Source organism: Oryctolagus cuniculus, chromosome 3 (genome assembly GCF_051225735.1).
Source record: "Oryctolagus cuniculus isolate XC-2025 breed Fujian yellow rabbit chromosome 3, ASM5122573v1, whole genome shotgun sequence".
Taxonomy (NCBI): Eukaryota; Metazoa; Chordata; class Mammalia; order Lagomorpha; family Leporidae; genus Oryctolagus; species Oryctolagus cuniculus.
The window spans coordinates 9,438,197-9,458,603 of NC_142869.1; the positions used below are offsets into that span (position 1 = coordinate 9,438,197).

General features: G+C 41.7%; 1 protein-coding gene across 1 annotated transcript in view; it reads left to right on the forward strand.

Moving 5' to 3' along the window:
- The window catches only part of DNER (delta/notch like EGF repeat containing), a 423,033-nt gene that overhangs the window by 390,318 nt on the left and 12,308 nt on the right, over positions 1-20,407 (forward strand). The window contains exon 11 of the mRNA XM_008259280.4: positions 12,168-12,299. Within this exon, the coding sequence (XP_008257502.3) occupies positions 12,168-12,299 (132 nt within the window). The remainder of the gene's footprint in view (positions 1-12,167; positions 12,300-20,407) is intronic.

A 20,407-nucleotide genomic window follows, 5' to 3' on the forward strand; every position in this document is an offset into this window, starting at 1 on the left:
ATTTACTTAATTGTTCAGTTCTGGTGTACGTGTATAGAAGTATCAGAATTGTCAAATTGTCCTTGTGGGGAAAAACTGTATCAGCTAATGTGCAGTGCTTATGTACATAATTTTGCATTTAATCTTAATCAGTACTGCTCATTTCCAAAGTTACTTAGCTCAGCATCTCCCTCAATCATTTAGTGAGGATGTAGGTTGTTTAATAAATTCGTAATATGGTCAGATTCTTTTATCAAAGTCTGCAATCTTTCAGAATCTTCCAACTAGAGGTTCTTTCTTATCATTTTTTCCCATTTAAGTATAATTTCTCAAACATTATTTATGAAAAGGCTATCTTTCCTTCTTTTAATTGCTTTCAAATCTTTATCAAAAATCTGTTAGCTGTAATTGTGTGGATCTATTTGGAGTTTTCCATTCTTTATGTAGAGCTTTAAATATTTCTTTGAGAGATTGTGTGTGTGTGTGTGTGTGTGTGCATGAGAGGGAAGGAGGGAGGGAGGGAGAGAGAGAGAGACAGAGAGAGAGATCTTCCATCCATTGTTCATTCTCCACATGGCTACATGAGGGTCTCAAGTATTTGACTCATTTTACACTGTTTTCTCAGGCATATTAGTGGGGAGCTGGGTAGGAAATGGAACCCGCTGTCATGTGGGATGCCAGTGCCACAGGTGGGAGCTTAACCCATTGTGCTATAATAACAGCCCCTATTGTAGTTATTCTAGTTCATTTGCCTCCATATAGATTTTAGAATAATTTTTTTTGTAGCTACAGGAGACTTCGCTAAGGTATTGATAGATATTGCATTAAATATGTATATCAATTTGGGAAGAATCAGCATCTTTAATATTTGGAGTTTTCCAATGCATGGGAATGATATGACTCTGCATTTATCAATATTTTTCCTGTACTTGTATGCCAAAGTATGTAAGTGTGTATGTATGTGTTTGGTTGTAGTGATTTTAAATAGAATTATAGTTTGATATTCACATATTCATTACTAATATGTAGATATTCAATTGATTTTTGTATGTCTGTCTTGTGTCATGTCACATGCTGAACTTAGTATTTTTAGGAGGTTCTTTTGGTAGATTTATTACAGAGATACCTAGGTCATCATAAAATAGAGACAGCTTCACTTATTCCTTTTAGATCTATGTTTTATTTCCTTTTATGGTCTTACTGCATTGAGGGCTAGAACTTCTAGCAGTAGTTTGAATAAGGGCAGCCATTTTTACTTTGTACTCTTAGGGGGATATAGTATTCAGTCTTTCACTGAGTAGAACATCATCTGTAGGGTTTTTAAAATACACTTTTTTTGTATTTGTTTTAATTTTATTTAAGTTATACAAGTTTAATATACTTCATATACACAGATTTGGGAACATACTGACGCTTCCCCCTATACTCTGTGTCCTACCCTTGCTCCAACCCTTTCCTCCCTCCTTCTCACATTCCTACTCTTAATTTTTACAAAGATCTATTTTTCAGTATAATTAATGAAAAAGAGTAAGTAAAAGAGTACAACAAGATTTTTTTTTGACAGAGTATATTGGCTTTCCATACCTAAAATATTCTCATGGGCTCTTCAGCCAGATCCGAATGCCTTAAGGGCTGATTCTGAGGCCAGAGTGCTGTGTAGGACATCTGCCATTCTATGAGTCTGCTGTGTATCCTGCTTCCCATGTTGGATGGTTCTCTCCCTTTTTTATTCTATCAGTTAGTATTAGCAGACACCAGTCTTGTTTGTGTGAACCCTTTGACTCTTAGACCTATCAGTGTGATAAATTTTGAATTGAAATTAATCACTTTGACTAGCAAGATGGCATTGGTACATGCTACCTTGATGGGATTGAATTGGAATCCCCTGGCACATTTCTAACTCCACCATTTGGGGCAAGTCAGCTTGAGAATGTCCCAAATTGTACATCTCCTCCCTCTCTTATTCCCACTCTTATATTTAACAGGGATCAGTTAAAATTTAAACACCTAAGAATAATTGTGTGTTAATTATAGAATTCAACCAATAGTATTAAGTAGAACAAAAAAATACTAAAAGGGATAAAGTATGAAATTGTACATCAACAGTCAGGACAAGAGCTGATCAAGCCACTCTTTCTCATAGTGTCCATTTCACTTCAACAGGTTTCCCCTTTGGTGCTCAGTTAGTTGTCGCTGATCAGGGAGAACATATGATATTTGTCCCTTTGGGACTGGCTTAGTTCACTCAGCATGATGTGTTCCAGATTCCTCCATCTTGTTGCAAATGACCGGGTTTCATTGTTTTTGACTGCTGTATAGTATTCTATAGAGTACATGTCCCATAATTTCTTTATCCAGTCTACTGTTGATGGGCATTTGGGTTGGTTCCAGGTCTTAGCTATTGTGAATTGAGCAGCAATAAACATTAAGGTGCAGACAGCTTTTGTGTTTGCCAATTTAATTTCCTTTGGGTAAATTCCAAGGAGTGGGATGGCTGGGTTGTATGGTAGGGTTATATTCAGGTTTCTGAGGAATCTCCAGACTGATTTCCATAGTGGCTTAACCAGTTTGCATTCCCACCAACAGTGGGTTAGTGTCCCTTTTCCCCCACATCCTCACCAGCATCTATTGTTGGTAGATTTCTGAATGTGAGCCATTCTAACCAGGGTGAGGTGAAACCTCATTGTGGTTTTGATTTGCATTTCCCTGTAAAATACTCTTTATCAAATTAAGGATATTCCTTTGTCTGTTTTCTTGATAAATTTAATCATGAATGAGTATTGGATTTTTCAAATGCTTTTTCTGTATCAATTGATATGATCGTGTGATTTATCCTTAGGCCATTTATGAGTTGACTTGTGTAAATTATTTTTCAAGGACTGAATCAGTCCTACATTCCTAGGATAAACCCCATATTCTCAGTGTATGGTTATTTTCATATATTGCTAAATGCTATCTTGTAACATTTTGTTTAGCACTTATATTCATAAGGAATATTTGTCTATAATTTTCTTTTTTTCTTTTTCTTAACATTGTCTTTGCCTTGTTTTGTTAGCAAAGTAAAACTGACTTCTAGAAATGAGTTAGGAAGTGTTGTCTTTTTTTTTCTGTTAGAAATTATGTCAAATTGCTGTTAATTCTTTAAGCACTTGGTAGAATTTACTAGTAAAGAGCATCAGGACTTGGAGATTTCTTTGCTTTCGCCATGTTTGGCTGGAATGGAACAGTTCTTGCCTGTAAATTTTGCCCTGCTGAGCTGCTCGTGTCCTGGTTCTTTGGCCATGGAGAACAGGCTTTTATCCTCTGCATCGCTGGGTATTTCTGGATTGCTGGCTCCTCCAGACTTAGTCTGGAATAAGTAAGGCTGAAAGGACCCTCAGAGAGCTCACCATCATGTTGTTCCTAGAGTCCTGATGTTCCCAGCCAATCCTTCTGGTCCTGCAACTCTTAGAATCTTCTTGGGTTCATTTGTAATGTAATATCCATGATGTTTTTCATTGTACTTATATGGAAGTATGGGGAAAATATATCTCCTTCATCTTTCCAGACCCCAAAGCCTCACTCTAATTATTTTTAGGATTTTCCCTGTATTACTGGTTTTTAGCAAATTGATCGTGATGTGGCTTTTTGTGTGTTTATCCTGTCTGGGGTCTGTTGTATTCTTGGCTCTGCAGTTATAGTTTTCATCAAATCTGGGAATTTAAATCTGTAATTCCATCATACACCTATCACTGCATCACCATCCCACCATTTTCCAGGTCTAAGTACATCTATTTTGAACTGTTTAAATTTTCCATCAGCTCAGAACATCTGTTCAGTTTTTAAACTCTATTCTTTGAGTTTTGGTTTGTGTAGCTTCAAGTTTCTGTTTCAACTTTACTAATATTTTCTTCTGCAGTGTCTAATCTGCTATCAAATTATTGACTTTTTTAAAAATTTCAGATATTTTTCATTTGTGGAAATTTTAAATATTTTGTTTTTCACTTCATTGTTTTTTATGTTTTCCTTATCATTTTGGGAACATACTTTGTTATTTCTGAATCTGTGTCTTTTGACTGATTTTTATTCTGGGTATGGGTACCATATTCTTGCTTCTTTGCTGGTCTAATAATTTTTGTATGGATGCTGCTCATTGTAGGTTTGGTTGTTGATGGATTGGATTGATTGCCTTGCTTTTTTTAAGTGACAGATTCTTTTGTGACAGGTAAGCTACTTGCCAGCCTGTTTGATCTTTCCTAAGTTTGCTTTTCCATTTGAGGGAGGTGAGTCTACAGTAGTGTTTATTCTAGGGTTGGTTATGTCCCATTACTAATATGTGACATTTTATGGCTTCACTAAATGCCCTGGGAGACCATCAAAATGTCTTCACCCTGACTCATGAGAATCTGAATACTTCCAAGTCTTCTGTGGGTTGGGGAACTATGTCTCTTTCATTTTCCTTGCACGTTCCTGGAGCTTCAACTTATTCACAGCATTCAGAAATAAATTCCATGTGTATAACACAGGAAACTACAAAAAGTTCATGGGCAAATAGAATGAGAATATGATTTTGGTGCAAAAAATTCCTGGAATCCATGTGCAGGTTTTTTTATAGCATACATTTTTCATGAATTTTATAATTTTGTTTTACTTATTTGAAAGTCAGAGAGAGAAAGAAAGACTTAGCACCCACTGATTCATTACTCCAGTGCCGTAGATAGCTGGGTCTGAGCCAGGCCAAAACCAGGAGCAGAGAACTCAATCAGATTCCTATGTGGGTGACAGTATCTCAACTGAAGAGGATGTGGGGAAAAAGGGACACTAACCCACTGTTGGTGGGAATGCAAACTGGTTAAGCCACTATGGAAATCAGTCTGGAGATTCCTCAGAAACCTGAATATAACCCTACCATACAACCCAGCCATCCCACTCCTTGGAATTTACCCAAAGGAAATTAAATTGGCAAACACAAAAGCTGTCTGCACCTTAATGTTTATTGCTGCTCAATTCACAATAGCTAAGACCTGGAACCAACCCAAATGCCCATCAACAGTAGACTGGATAAAGAAATTATGGGACATGTACTCTATAGAATACTATACAGCAGTCAAAAACAATGAAACCCGGTCATTTGCAACAAGATGGAGGAATCTGGAACACATCATGCTGAGTGAATTAAGCCAGTCCCAAAGGGACAAATATCATATGTTCTCCCTGATCAGCGACAACTAACTGAGCACCAAAGGGGAAACCTGTTGAAGTGAAATGGACACTATGAGAAACAGTGACTTGATCAGCTCTTGTCCTGACGGTTGATGTACAATGTAATACTTTATCCATTTTAGTATTTTTTTTGTTCTATCTAGTACTATTGGTTGAACTCTGTAATTAACACACAATTATTTTTAGGTGTTTAAATTTTAACTGAAAAGTGATCCCTGTTAGGAATTTGGAAAACATTATGCTGAGTGAAATAAGCCAGTCCCAAAGGGACAAATATCATATGTTCTCCCTGATTGGTGACAACTAACCGAGCACCAAAAAGGAAACCTGTTAAAGTGAAATGAAAACTATGAGAAATGGTGACTTGATCAGCCCTTGCCCTGACTGTTGATGAACAACTTAATACGTTATCCCTATTAGTATTTGTTTTGTTTGTTCCACTTAATACTTTTGGTTGAATACTGTAATCAATACACAGTTATTCTTAAGTGTTGAAACTTAACTGAAAAGTGATCGCTGTTAAGAGTGGGAATAACAAAGGGAGCACATAAACAAGTCTAGTATCTGCTAACACTAACCGATAGAATAAATAAAGGGGAGAGTGATCCAACATGGGAAGTGAGATACTCAGCAGACTCATAGAATGGCAGATGTCCTAAATAGCACTCTGGCCTCAGAATCAGCCCTAAAGGCACTCGGATCTGGCTGAAAAGCCCATGAGAGTATTTCAGGCATGGAAAGCCAAGACACTCTGGCAAAAAGATCTCTGTGAGTGAGATCCCAGTGGAAAGAACAGGTCTTCAAAGAGGGAGGTGCCTTTCTCTGAAGGGAGGAGAGAACCTCCACTTTGACTATGACCTTGTCTAAACAAGATAAGAGTCGGAGAACTCAAGGGGCTTCCATAGCCTTGGAAACTCATGACTGGTGCATAGGGAGATTACTGATGCCATAAACAGGAGTGTCAATTTGTAAAGTCAACAACAGGAGTCACTGTGCACTTACTCCTCATGTAGGATCTCTGTCCTTAATGTGCTGTACACTGAGGCTTAATGCTATAACGAGTACTCAAACAGTATATTTCACTTTGTGTTTCTATGGGGGTGCAAACTGTTGAAATCTTTACTTAATGTACACTAAACTGATCTTCTGTTAAAAAAAAAAAAAGAAAAGAAAAGAAACTATCAATTCCCAACTTGACTCTCACTGGGATTAAACATGACAATAGGTCTGATCTGATTTCATCATCATTTAAAAAAAAATCATCTATTATTTTTCACTTTATGTTTCTGTGTGGGAACAAACTGTTGAAATCCTTACTTAAGGTATACTAAGCTGATCTTCTGTATACTAAGATAATCGAAAATGAATCTTGATGTGAATGGAAGGGGAGAGGGAGTGGGAAAGGGGAGGGTGGTGGGTGGGAGGGACGGTATGGGGGGGAAAGCCATTGTAACCCATGAGACGTACTTTGGAAATTTATATTCATTAAATAAAAGATAAAAAAAAATAAAAAAAGAAAAAAAAAAAAAAAGAAAAAAAAAAAAAAAGAGTGGGAATAAGAGAGGGAAGAAATGTGCAATTTGGAACATGCTCAAGCTGACTTGCCCCAAACGGTAGAGTTAGAAACATACCAGGGGATTCCAATTCAATCCCATCAAGGTGGCATGTACCAATGCCATCTCACTAGTCCCAGTGATCAATTTCTGTTCACAATAGATCATAATGATAGGACTAAGAGGCAAAGGGAGCACATAAACAAGACTAGTGTCTGCAAATACTAGCTGATAGAATAAAAAAGGGAGAGAACGATCCAACATGGGAAGCGAGATACACAGCAGACTCATAGAATAGCAGATGTCCTAAACAGCACTCTGGCCTCAGAATCAGCCCTTAAGGCATGTGGATCTGGCTGAAAAGCCCATGAGAGTATTTCAGGCATGGAAAGCCAAGACACTCTGGCAAAACAAACAAACAAAAAAACTAAATGAAAGATCTCCACGAGTGAGATCCCAGTGGAAAGAACAGGTCATCAAAGAAGGAGGTACCTTTCTCTGAAGGGAGGAGAGAACTTCCACTTTGACTGCGACCTTGTCTAAATATGATCAGAGCTGGCGAACTCAAAAGGCTTCCATAGCCTTGGCAGCTCTTGACAAGAGCCTAGGGTGATTACTGAAGCCATAAACAAGAGTGTCAATTTGTGAAGTCAACAACAAGAGTCACTGTGCACTTACTCCTCATGTAGGATCTCTGTCCTTAATGTGCTGTACATTGTGATTTAATACTATAATGAGTACTCAAACAGTACATTTCACTTTGTGTTTCTATGTGGGTGCAAACTGTTGAAATCTTTACTTAATATATGCTAAACTGATCTTTTGTATATAAAGAGAATTGAAAATGAATCTTGATGTGAATGGAAGGGGGGAGGGAGCGGGAAAGGGGAGGGTTGCGGGTGGGAGGGAAGTTATGGGGTGGGGGGGAAGCCACTGTAATCCATAAGCTGTACTTTGGAAATTTATATTCATTAAATAAAAGTTTTAAAAAAAGAAAGATAAGAAATTTTTGAAGAATCCTGGTATTTCTAGTGCTATTTTTTGGTTGGTTCTATCTTATGTAGTTGTCTCCCCTACAAATTATACCTACCTTTGTCTCTGTAAACTCTGGTCTTTTTCTCCTCAATTCAACAAAACCATATGTTCTAAATTGGCTTTGGAGAGAAAGCCAGACTGGTTGTGGGCTCAGCTGTTTTGTTTCCCTTCTTGCAGCACTCAGTTCTCATGAGTTTCCTCTTGTCTGATGTCTTAAGAGTGTCTTCCCCCCTGTATTTTGTCATGTATGCTAGTTGTTTACAGGGAAGGGTAAGAGGAGTTCTAATTGCTGCATTGTGGTAGAAGACGTTTCAAGTAGTGTTGTAGAGTCACTTAATCTGCAACAAAATCCTTGGAAAGTATGGAGGAGTGATAGTTAAAGCAGCCAGAATGGTGCCTGGCCCAAAGGAGACATACATTTAATAATAGGTGTAATGATTGTAATGGTTGTCCTTGATATCTTTCAGTGTGGACTCTATTGAGTGAGGATTACTAACAGCAGTGACTTTGGGTTTTTTCATGTTTTTGAATTTGCTGTTTTATCTGCAGAAAATTTATAGAGTTAATAAGTATGCTTATGAAGTTTCATAAAGATTACCAAATATGATATCTACAATATATTTTATCTATTTGATAGTAGACTGAAAAAATGTAAAAGAATTAAATGTCATACTCTGATTTCCAGGCTTAGATAAGTAGAAATTTCATTTTGTCTTCTCTTCACAAATGTTAATCAAAGACAATGGCAATTTAAGAGTAATTGAATTTTCACCAACTTGAATTTTAAAAAGAGTAAGCAAATGAACTAAAAAGCGAACTGACTGAAGCCATCAAAGCTTAAAGATCTATAAAACTTAACTATTAGTAAGAAACATAATATGCAGGTAAAGGACCTGTTCTAATAAAATAAGCTAAAATGTATATTGATTGGAAATGGCATATTGGGGTTTTGAGATTCATTTACAAGCATGATGTTATTCATATTGGGGAAACATAAATGGAGCCAAACATATATTCCTAATTCATAATAAATTTTCCAACACTTTGCATGAAACTGATGGTAAAAATCATAATCTCTGCAAGGCGGGCAACAGCAGTCATCCTTGGGAGTCTTCTCTAGCAATTCCATCTATATACCCTAGTTCCTGCTGTGGGCATAGGACACGTGAAGCCTTCAAACTGGGAGCCAGTTGGGGGATGACTGATTCATCTAGATGCGTAGGAGTGTTAGTGTCTGTAAGATAGGTCATTAGAGTAAACTGAGAGGCATCAGAAATGTGCATCACTCTAGGGTTGCACCAGAACACACAGGCTATGGAAATAGAAGCCAGCTAATTGGCTCCCTAACTGACGTGTGCTTTATATCATTAACGTATACTAGGTAATCCCTTTCACAGCTCTAAGAACACTGGGGTGGTGAAAACTAGAATGAGAATTATAGTTGCTAGATATTTGGCAACTGTCCACAAAAAGACTTCACTTTTTCTTCTTCCTACCATCTCCATCTTTACCACATCCTTGAGAGCCACATCTCGAATGGATCTCAAGGACAGACAATTCTAGGGATCTTGGACTCCTGCCTATTTTGTTTAAGTCTCAATAGTGATTGAAGAACCACCATATGTGATTGGGCTGCCCTGGAATCTGAATTTGCCAAAAACCTCCCTGGAGAAGCTGTGAACCGGAGCAGAGTGGGTAGACTGGATCTGCAGTTGTGGGTCTGCAAGAGTTTATGGAACTAGAAGGGTGTGATGTTGACATTGGCTTTCGTGCAACTTTTTGAGTTTTGCCAGACTACAGAAGTGAGGAAAGTCGGACCATTTCTGTAGCTAGCTGTAAAGGTAGCAGGGCATCTCATTTCAGAATTTGCCGTGTTAAGATTGCCAGCTAAAGAAAGCTATCATTTAGTAAATACTTCAATTAAGCTTGTCTCCTTAAATGGTTGAAAAGCAGTACTGATGTATATATTTGTCAAGGCCTTTGGTTTTATCCTTTTAACATTTCTCATCACATTCTTGTTTATGTCTCTTCAACTAGTCTACCATGTAATGCCATTTGTAATAGTTTAGTCTGTGCCCTTTTCCACTCAGAGTGATTACCCCATTAATAGAATGACAACCTTTGAAATAGGTTAGTAAGAAGCAATCAATTTCATGTCTTTTCTGTTGACGTAAATGACTATATTTATTGCAGGAAACAAATTCACTTAGACACTATGGAATTATAATCAACCTAGAATGACCTCGAAGTAGTAAATGCTTCATTTGACAGATTTTACTTTAAAAATAAAATAGGTGCCAATATATATACAGTGTGAAATTTCGCAAATGTAAAATATGTTAGGGTGGGATTCCTCCTCTAAAATGATCTACAAATGACAACAAGTTGTTTTATAAATGTGAGGTAAGCCAGTGGCAGATAGGAAAACAATTTAATGCCAATTAAGTAAGCCAAGACTGATTATCTGAGTGTGCAGTGAAAGGTTGCTTTTTGAAAATGGATAAAATATTTGATTTTGCACTTTTGCTTTTTCAACTATGACCATAGCAATGCTAGCTGTTTTATTTTGGCTTCATTTTCTACATGTCTCTGAGCAAATGAGGGCTTATGTTGAAAAATTATTTTCTCATTTTTCAACCATTTAAGAGAGAGTACCTCAACTCGAAGTATCCTCTGCAGCTTTAGCATGGTGCTTTTAGATTTAAGAAGTGTGCTCATTTTATAATGACTCAAATGGATTGAAAACCACTTGATGGCTGGCGCTGCGGCTCAATAGGCTAATCCTCTGCCTGCGGCGCCAGCACACTGGGTTCTAGTCCCGGTCAGGGCACCAGATTCTGTACCGGTTGCCCCTCTTCCAGGCCAGCTCTCTGCTGTGGCCCAGGAGTGCAGTGGAGAATGGCCCAAGTGCTTAGGCCCTGCACCCGCATGGGAGACCAGGAGAAGCACCTGGCTCCTGCCATCGGATCAGCACGGTGCGCTGGCGGCAGCGTGCCGGCCACGGCAGCCATTAGAGGGTGAACCAACGGCAAAGGAAGACCTTTCTCTCTGTCTCTCTCTCTCTCACTGTCTACTCTGCCTGTCAAAAACAAAACAAAACAAAACAAAACAAAACAAAACAAAACAAAAAACAAAAAGAAAACCACTTGAAGATGGTTTTGTTGATAGAATTTGAAAAACTTTTATTTTACTTTTAATTTATGCAAATTCATACATATTTATGGATTGCCATGAGATGTTTCCATACTTGTATACATTGTGTAATGTTCACAACAGAGTAAACATACCTATTTCTCCAAATGTTTATCATTTCTTTATGGTGACAACATTCAACATCCATGCTTCTGGCTTTAAAACGTGTGTATACAGTACGTTATCATCTGTAGTCGCCTGGCGGCAACAGAACAGCAGCACTTGTTCCTCCTATTTTGGTATCTGTCAATCAACCTTTCCCCATCCTTCCCTGCTCCCTGCCCACCCCAGCCTCTGATAACCACCGTTCTCTTCAGCTTCTGTGAGAGCAACTTTTTTAGTGAAATCCTGCAGTACTTGTCTTGCCTTCATGTAACTCTTGATAGCAAGCTGTTTCCCATAAACAGGAGTTTCGATCCCAGTGGCATCTCTCTGTGCTTGGGGTGTCTCTGAGATTGGCAAGGATGCCCAGAAACACTGGGCAGGAGCTTGAGCTTGCATCTTCCATGTGGGGGAAGGGCGGAAGGATGTGTGTGAGCCTCTCTCAGGGCAGCTTTTCCCGGGGAAATTTATGTCAGGGTTGGCTTCACACTGTCTTCATGACTGTTGTCTTGTGAGGGGGGCTGGATGCTCGTTCTTAGCATTTCTGGTCCCCTCACCACCACTAAGCGTGTCGAGAGATTTGGAAAGAAGGGTGGATTTTCATAATTGGTTCAGGCAAGGCTCCCAACTATGTCCTAGAACTTTCCAGAAAAGATTCAAATGTCTGGTCTCATATACTCAAATACTTGGCTACAAAATAATCATAAGCTATGAGGTTTTGGCTTTCTGAAGTTTCAGAAAAATAAATAACAAGATTCAGCAGATGGGATCCAAAATCAGACTTCTTCTCTAATAAAATCAGTTCAATCTTCTGATCAACCTCAAAAAATGTATTCAGACATGGGAATCGGCTGTGGTTAACTGGATAAACAGAGTAAAGGAGGAATTCTTTTTATTACTGCTAATTTTTTTTTCTATTTTAGTTTCACTGGAGTAAAAGATCCCTTGTCTGGAATTTTCTGAGAGTTCTGTACTTTATACAAACAGCAGATTGGGCTCCATCGTGCAAGGTCGTGACCCCTAGCCTTAGATCTTTGTTTTGTTAGAGAAACGATGAGAGCCGTGGGCGCAGCCATCTCATGGCCACTTTTCCGTGTTCCCTAGGTGACGAGTGCGACATTGATATAAATGAATGTGACAGTAACCCCTGCCATCATGCCGGAACCTGCCTGGACCAGCCCAATGGCTATACCTGCCACTGCCCACATGGCTGGGTGGGAGCAAACTGTGAAATCCGTAAGTATTCTGGCAGCTTGTCTGCTGTTGTCTGATATTGCATTTTTCTTCAGCAGGAAGAGGGTGCCGATGGTAACCAGAGGGCTGTTGCTCCCCACTCTAATATGAGGTGGTGAGGCCCAGGGGACAGTGTGGGTCACCATGCCTCCCAAGCCCCTGTTGAGTGCCCCTGCCCTCCACCGTGCTGCGCCCACTCCTGGTGTCCGAATCCAGCCTTTCCACCAGGGTGAGGATTCTCAGATGTCATCCAGAGTTCACCGCTACTCACACAGCCAAAAATGTGCTTCATGGCGAAGCATCAGAATCCTATCAGAAAATAGAGCCTTTGTGTCAACGTTTTTACAAAACAAAGCAGACGTGAATTTGTTCTGCATTTATGTCTGCAAGTGTCTTCAAGTGGATTAAGTTCCACCGAGTGCCTGGAAAGAAGTCCAGTGAAGATGAACTTAAAGGAAAATCTGAAAAACATCCCAGGCTGCTTCAAGCTACGTCTTCTCTTACGGTGAACTTGCAGCAGTTTGAAAATGTCATAGTCAGGACTTGCTACACTGAAACCAGGCCTCTGCTGGGCGGGCAGTGGAATGGAGAGCTGATGTGCAGCCATGTTGGCGGTTGTCTGGGAAAATGCTAGACAGCCAGCTTGGAAAGGTCTTCTCTTCTTGGTCTGTTCATGGCAGGAGCAGTCTGACGGTGCTGCTTGGGAAAAGCTTCCTCCTCGTTCTAGATGCTGTTCATGGGCTTTGTAAGGGCTCCCAGCTGACGGGCCTTCTCACCCCTCCTTCCTCCTCAATGGATAAGGGCAACCTGCCTGTGGTACTTGTTTGGGAGGAGGCAGTTAAGGACACATGGCCCTAGCCATCGGTCTCCTTGGCATTGGAGGTAGTGCCTAGGATAAAGATTAGGAAGCAGCCCCTACATTTAGGAGCTTACAATCTGAGGGCAAGTCGGCATATCACTGTGCAGGCTTGTACGGAGCTCTCAGAAGCCAAAGCAAGCAGACATTTTCTCCTCTCAGAGTCATAAAAAGAGTAGGAATGGCCATCATGGGCATCATCTCAAAATCGATGGAATTTGGTAATGGCTGGAGACAGCCATCAGCGCTACATGCATAGGCTGGCTACTTGGCTCTTTGGTTCTTACATTTGTATAAACCAAGATTTTTTTAAAAATAAAATATATTAGTCTTCTTTTTCATCTTGAGCTCACTCCCATAAGTAACCACCATAACCATGTATCATATATTCTTCTAGATGTATTCAGTCATTATATAAATCTCTGTTTTCTGCCCTACAAATGGGATTGTTCTATATATCCTGCTTTTTTTTCTTAAAGATTTATTTATTTATTTTAAAGGTAGATTTCCAGAGAGGCAGAGAGAGAGAGAGAGAGAGAGAGAGAGAGGTCTTTCATCTGCTGGTTCACTCCCCAAATGGCCTCAATGGCCGGAAGGAGCTGTGCTGATTGAAGGCAGGAGCCAGGAGCTTCTTCCGGGTCTCCCACGTGGGTGCAGGGGCCCAAGGACTTGGGCCATCTTCTACTGCTTTCCCAGGCCATAGCATAGAGCTGGCTTCGAAGTGGAACAGCTGGGATTCGAACCAGCACCCATATGTTGGCTTACTCAGATCTACCCCAAGTTTTTGATACCATACGATATTTCCATTCTATACAGGCTCCCTAATTTATTTCATCAGACCCTTATCAATAGACAGATAACCCATTTTTTTTATATTAGAAGCAATACTAGAATGGGCATTTTTATGTATCCAAGTGTTTTAGTGTGGATAAGCTGCTGTCAGTAAGTACCTTAGGCTCTTAGGCTGAGTAACATAAACATCAAAAATTGATAGGATTTGTGGAGCTGGGAAGTCCAAGGTCAAGGTGTTGGCAGATTGGCAGATTCACCCTCTGGTTCTTCATGGGCGGCAACTTTGTGCTTTGCCCTTACATGGCATCGGACTGGGTGGCTCTCTGGGGCCTTTATTCTCCATTATAATTCCCCATTTTTCCCCATGATGGTCATTAATCCAATCCATGAGCACAGAGCTCTCGCAGCCTAATCACCCAAAGGCTCCACTTATTTTTTTAGATCTGTCATCTCTCTCTCTCTCTCTCTCTCTCTCTCTCTCTCTCTAACTCTGCCTTTCAGAGAGAGAGAGAGAGAGAGAGAGAGAGAGAGAGAATCTTCCATCTGCTGGTTTGCTCCCCAGATGACTGCAATGGCAGAGGCTGGACCAGGCCAAAGCCAGGAGCCCAGAGCTTCTGGATCTCTCACATGGGTACAAAGGCCGAAGTAATTGGGCCATCCTCTGCTGCTTTCCCAGATTGGAAGTGGAGCGGCCAGATCTTGAATCAGTGTCCATGTAGGACGGCAGCATCACAGGCAGCGGCTTTACCCACTACACCACAGTGCTGGCCCCAAGTCTCCACTTCTTAATACTATCACCTTGGCCATTTGGTTTCAACACAAGAATTCTGAGAAGAGACGGACATTGAGAGCCGAACAGCATCTTTGTGCATTCTTATGTGAAATGACCAGTAAGATAAAGTCCCAAAGATGGAATTGATGGGTGAAAGTGTTTTTACATTTAGCGCTTCGACTTTGCCTGCTGGTTATTGTTGCTGTAGCTTTTTTTTTTTTTTTTTTGACAGGCAGAGTGGACAGTGAGAGAGAGAGACAGAGAGAAAGGTCTTTCTTAGCCGTTGGTTCACCCTCCAATGGCCGCCGCGGCCAGTGAGCTGATCCAATGGCAGGAACCAGGTACTTATCCTGGTCTCCCATGGGGTGCAGGGCCCAAGTACTTGGGCCATCCTCCACTGCACTCCCGGGCCACAGCAGAGAGCTGGCCTGGAAGAGGGGCAACTGGGACAGAATCCGGTGCCCCAACCGGGACTAGAACCCGGTGTGCCGGCGCCGCAAAGCGGAGGAGTAGCCTAGTGAGCCGTGGCGCCGGCCGTTGTTGTAGCTTTTCACAAGCATTTGTTTATACATTGGCTCGTTGCTTTTTAAAACTTTTGGAAGCCTTGGTGTGGGGGCCCAAAGATGACTTGAAAATTCCATTTACTTTATAATTACCTCATTAAATGCTTTGAACACCAGAAACGCATCCTCCACTGACTTTGGGATGAATTGTGACTGGATGTGGGAAATGTAGCCTGACTTCTCCGGTGGAAACTCCATGCTGTGACTTGAGCTGTTTTGAATCCCAGTTTAGACCCTTTCTCCTTGGCCAGAAAACAAGATCTCTGAGCCTTAGGCCTTAGTAAATGGGATAAATGGGATAGTAATTGTAAATAATACATTACAGTGCCTGGCACATGTAAGGCACTCAATACGTGACTGCCTCAATCGTTACCCGCCTTCATTCTCTTTGCTCAGTGAGTGATCTGTGGGTGTCGGCTCAAGATGAGATTTCCCTGCCCCTAATGGAATATTGATATGTTAGATGCTTTTGAGTTAATAACTGCTTTCCACAGGTACAGAGCATTTTAGGATAACAGGCATTATACAGATCGGTGGTTATTACTATAAAATTAGGCCTTGACTTTTCCCTTATTGAATAGATACAAACAGCCCATGAGCAGATCTTCCCCCCACCCCGCCTCTGAAGATTGCTGATGGATTTGCATGGTGTAGGGTAGTATTTTTCAGATCTCTGGCTGCAATCCTCAAGAAGAAATGTATTTTGTATCTTGATGCTGTGATAACACACATGTTAACATGCACATAAACACACAGAACATGAGCAAATACTTTTTACAAGACTGACATTCTGATGAAATGCTCTAATTTTTTTGGTGTGAGTGTAGCCTCGCTACATTGATTCCACAATCTGCAGTTTGAAAAACATCACTTACTAATTGAAGCATGTGGCTTTAGAAACACGGTGCCTGGGCTTAACACATATAGTTTTTTAACTTTTTTATTTATATAAAGGGAACAAATTTCATGTATTTCATATATGTAGCTTTAAGAGTATAATGATACTTCCCACCCTAATCTCCCTCCCTCCCTTAGTCTCACCCTCCCTTTTCCTTCTTTTCTTATTTTTCTTTTAGTTTTTGCAATCAAATACTTTCAATTTACTTTATAATCATAGGCTTAACCCTCCACTCAGTAAAGAATTCAAGAGTATTAAGTATATTTTAGCACTTATTATGTCTGTAACCCTGGGAAAGTCATTTCTCTCTGAATCTCAGTGGTTCCTATATAAATTGGAGATAATAACAGTGTCTTCCTCTTAGCATTTTAGGAGGAGTAAATGATTTAACTCCCAAAACACTTAGGATCCAGTCCAGCACATATGGAACTCTCAATGAATGTCAACTATTATTCCCCAAAGCAGTGAACTAATCATCAAAAAATAATCATCCACCTGACATCACTGCTTGGGTGTCTTAAGGGCACCTCCTATTCAGTACATACAAAACCAAAAAGATGGTCTTTAGCTCATGACGGGTTGTCTTGCCATGATCCCTGCTCAGCTACAGCAGCCACCCATCCAGTGCACAGAGTTGGATGCTGCTTTCTTTCCTCTCCTTTGCCTCCACCAGCTGCATTTAGTCTGCTAATTCTACCCCTTATGTAGCACTCACATTCATTTATCTGTAGCTGAACCACACCAGGCCAAACCACCACCAACGCTGCCCTGCTCTACCGCAGCCCCCGAATGGGGTCTAACCTTAATCCTCCAACCTTTTCTTCTCATGCAGTCAGAAGGGTCTCTTCAAAGTGCAAATATGAACTTCCAGGACCTTCCACTGTTTCTATCGCTGCAGCAAGCCCCTATTAAAATAGAAAAACACCTAAGGACTAAAGGCTACACTGTTGCCTGCGGGGCCTGTGCCGGTGCCCTACCCTGCAGGAAGGGACCCCCGCCTTGCATGGGCTGCTTTCTCAGTGTCTCAAGCAGCCATATTGTCTTCTTTCCATCCCCTTCCTCTGCCCTCCTCCTCCCACTGTGAGTTTGTTCTGGTCTTTGCTGGGGATAGCCTTCCCTCTGAGGTCCCCATCCATTGGAGTCCAGCTCCTTGGGGGCTCCATTGCGAGCTCTCTGGATGCTGAATTGGATGGAGTATTCCCATGTCCTCTGCCAATCAGTACCATGCCTAGCACAAGGCAGGTGCTTGATTCTGTGAGTGGGTCCTGGGCAGGAGATTACCTGTTCTATTCCCTTTGCCCATGTCTGAAGAGTCACAAGGGTTCATTTGTTTTTACAATTTACTGACTGACTGGATTACGCATCTAACCTTTAGCTATAGGAAACAATGTAATTTGAAGTTTCCCCTTGCAGTTGTGCTGGGTAGCAGATGGTCTCAGAAACTATGGAGCTACCAAGTGACATCTTCACAAAAACATATTCACTTTTACTCTTTTAAATAACTTAGGTAGGTGAATTAACTAGTTGAACTCCAAGTCTAGCCCCTCTTCCTAACACAAGGTAGTGTAGGGGCCCAACTCAAATGTTCAATGCAGAAGCACTTTGGAAAATACAAAACCTCAAACAAATTCAGCTTAAACCAAAAAAATAGAGGATCCTTAGGCTCATGAGTGGGACTTCTTTCTGAACAGCTCATGTGCACATGTTCCTGGCCATGCACCTGCTGGGCTGATGAGATCATCCCATCCGGCACACTCTGGTTCATGCTTCTTCCCCGAGCTGTGCAGCCAACATAGTAAATGATTCATGCAATGAGACTCCCGGGATGCAGCAAAACGATGAGCTTGGAGGCTGGTGCGCCTGGGCTGGGAGACGGCAGTTGCAGCCACCTGGTGCAGATGATAAATTTGCTGGCTGTGTGACAAGTGTTGGACGTACTCACATCCAGCCTGTCTGCTAAGTCAGAGGGTAGCCTGTCAGGCAACCACCTTCACTTTTCACTACCACGAAAGTTTCAGGCGATGCTAAGGTAGAATGTAAAGGCAGGTGTCGCTCCCCCTCTTCGTGGAGGAGCAACACAAAGCCCTGCCTAGGCTTCATATCCGAGTCACGGCACCATTATGTCGCTCCCCCTCTTCGTGGAGGAACGACACAGGACCCTGCGCTGTTCTTTTGTCTGCTCGGCCCTCCCCGGGTTTGCTGCTGATTCTTCCCGGGTTGGCTACTATCCCTTCCACCTCCGTGGAAGGGCAGTTCCCCCTGGCCGCATTCCCCACTTCCGCAGGGGAGCGGCACACCGCCGGCCGGTTCTCTCGGGGGCTGCACGGGTGTTCCTTCAGCTAGATGTTCCCCATAGATGTTCCCGGTGCATGCCGTCTCTCTCCTCCTTTATAGTCCTCCTCCGCCAATCCCAACTCGGCTGAGTACGCTGCTCTCCAATCAGGAGCAAGTCCTACAGTTAATTGGTTGAACTGGAGGCAGCTGTGCGGAAGCTGTTTACTTCTCTCCCAGCGCCACATTGTGGGAGAGCAGATGCATAGAATAAGTCCTAATTAGTCTAGTCCGGATTGCTCCCCACAGGCAGGGAAGGGGAGGAAAGAAGAGGTTCCAGGAGACATTTTGAGAAAGTTTTGTCCAAAGGCTGAACCACTTGGAACACAGAGACTCGGCAAATGGATCAGATGGTGGCAAATGGTAGTCGTGGAGGGAACTCTTCAGGCTTGAAGTTGGAATCAAGCACATGATCATTTTTCAAAGCAGTGGCTATGTGGCTGTGCACTTGTGGCTTGTACGCAATCAACACGAGTGTAAATTATTTGCAAAGTGTATGCGTAGGTCACCAGGACTCATCACGAACTCTGGTGGTCCTCCCTAAGTGATCAGATCTGAGCACTCTACTGAGCCGCAGAAGAACTGAGATGCCCTGGTGTTGGTGCTAAATGGACGTTGTAACACACCCCATGGAGCCTTGGACTCCAGCCTGCAACTGGAATTTGTAGAGACTGTTACAATCCTTGGAAATCAAGTGAATCACTCTTACTTGTCCTGCCAGAAAAATGAGTCTGCTGTCTCATGTGCACCAGGTATTGCCAAATGACATGGCTACTGATTTTGGGATGGAGCCTTGCTTCTGATTTCACAAAAAAATACCTTCCAACATGAATTTCTTTGTGGGGATTTATGTTGCTGCACCTGTGTATGTGAGCTGGCTCAGATGGAGCAGGGAATTTGCTGATAGCCTCTCTAAGCTCCATGAACGCAGGCTGGCAGACCTGAAATGCAAACCCAGGCTTCTGACATGTTGGCAAAATATTCACCAGAGTATCTGGACCCAAACTGAGATGTCACTTCATCCATCCTTTCTTGTCACACTCTCAGGGACCATCTAGGCTGGGCAGAGGGGTCATTTTGCTGTTAGGCTTCTAAGACATGGGCCTGTAGAGTTATCCTCTTGTTGGGTTTCCATCTGTGTTCTTCAGATTAGAACTTTTCAAGGCAAAGAATGACCAATTCTTGATTTCCATAACCACTAAAGATTTAGCTGTGGACATCTGGAAGTCGCAAATATGAGGATATTTCAATAAGCTCATTGAAAATGGAATTAAATGATAAAGTTTATTTTGGTGCAAAAAACTTTTGAAACCCATGAATAGTTTGCTCATACATTTTCCATGAATTTCTTCAAGACCTTATATGTGCATGGGTTTCAAAAGTTTTTGCACCAAAATAAACTTCTTTTAATTCTATTTTCTATAAACTTTTAACAATAAAGATTGATTTATTTGTTTTGAAGGCAGAGTTACAGAGAGAGAGGGAGAGACAGAGTGATATTCCATTTGCAGGTTCACTCCCCAGAAGGCTGCAATGGCTGGGTCTTGGCCAGGCCAAAGCCAGGAACCTGGAACTCCAACTTGGTCTCCCACATGGATAGCAGTGGCCCAGGCACTTGGGCCATCATCCACTGCTTTTCTGGGCACATTGGCAAGGAGGTGGATCAGAAGCAGAGTGCCTGGACTTGAGCTGGTGCTCACTTTAGATGCTGCTGTCACAGGCAGCAGGTTAATCTACTGTATCTCAATGCTGGCCCTCCCACAGACTTTTTGAGGCGCCCACATAGCCTCATCTGAAACAGGAATGGAGAAAGAGTTCTGAGGATTTCACAGGAAGACAGGCTCGCTCTCCCCCCACCCCCGAATCTCATTACCTAGTAACCAGAGTCCTACCCTGACA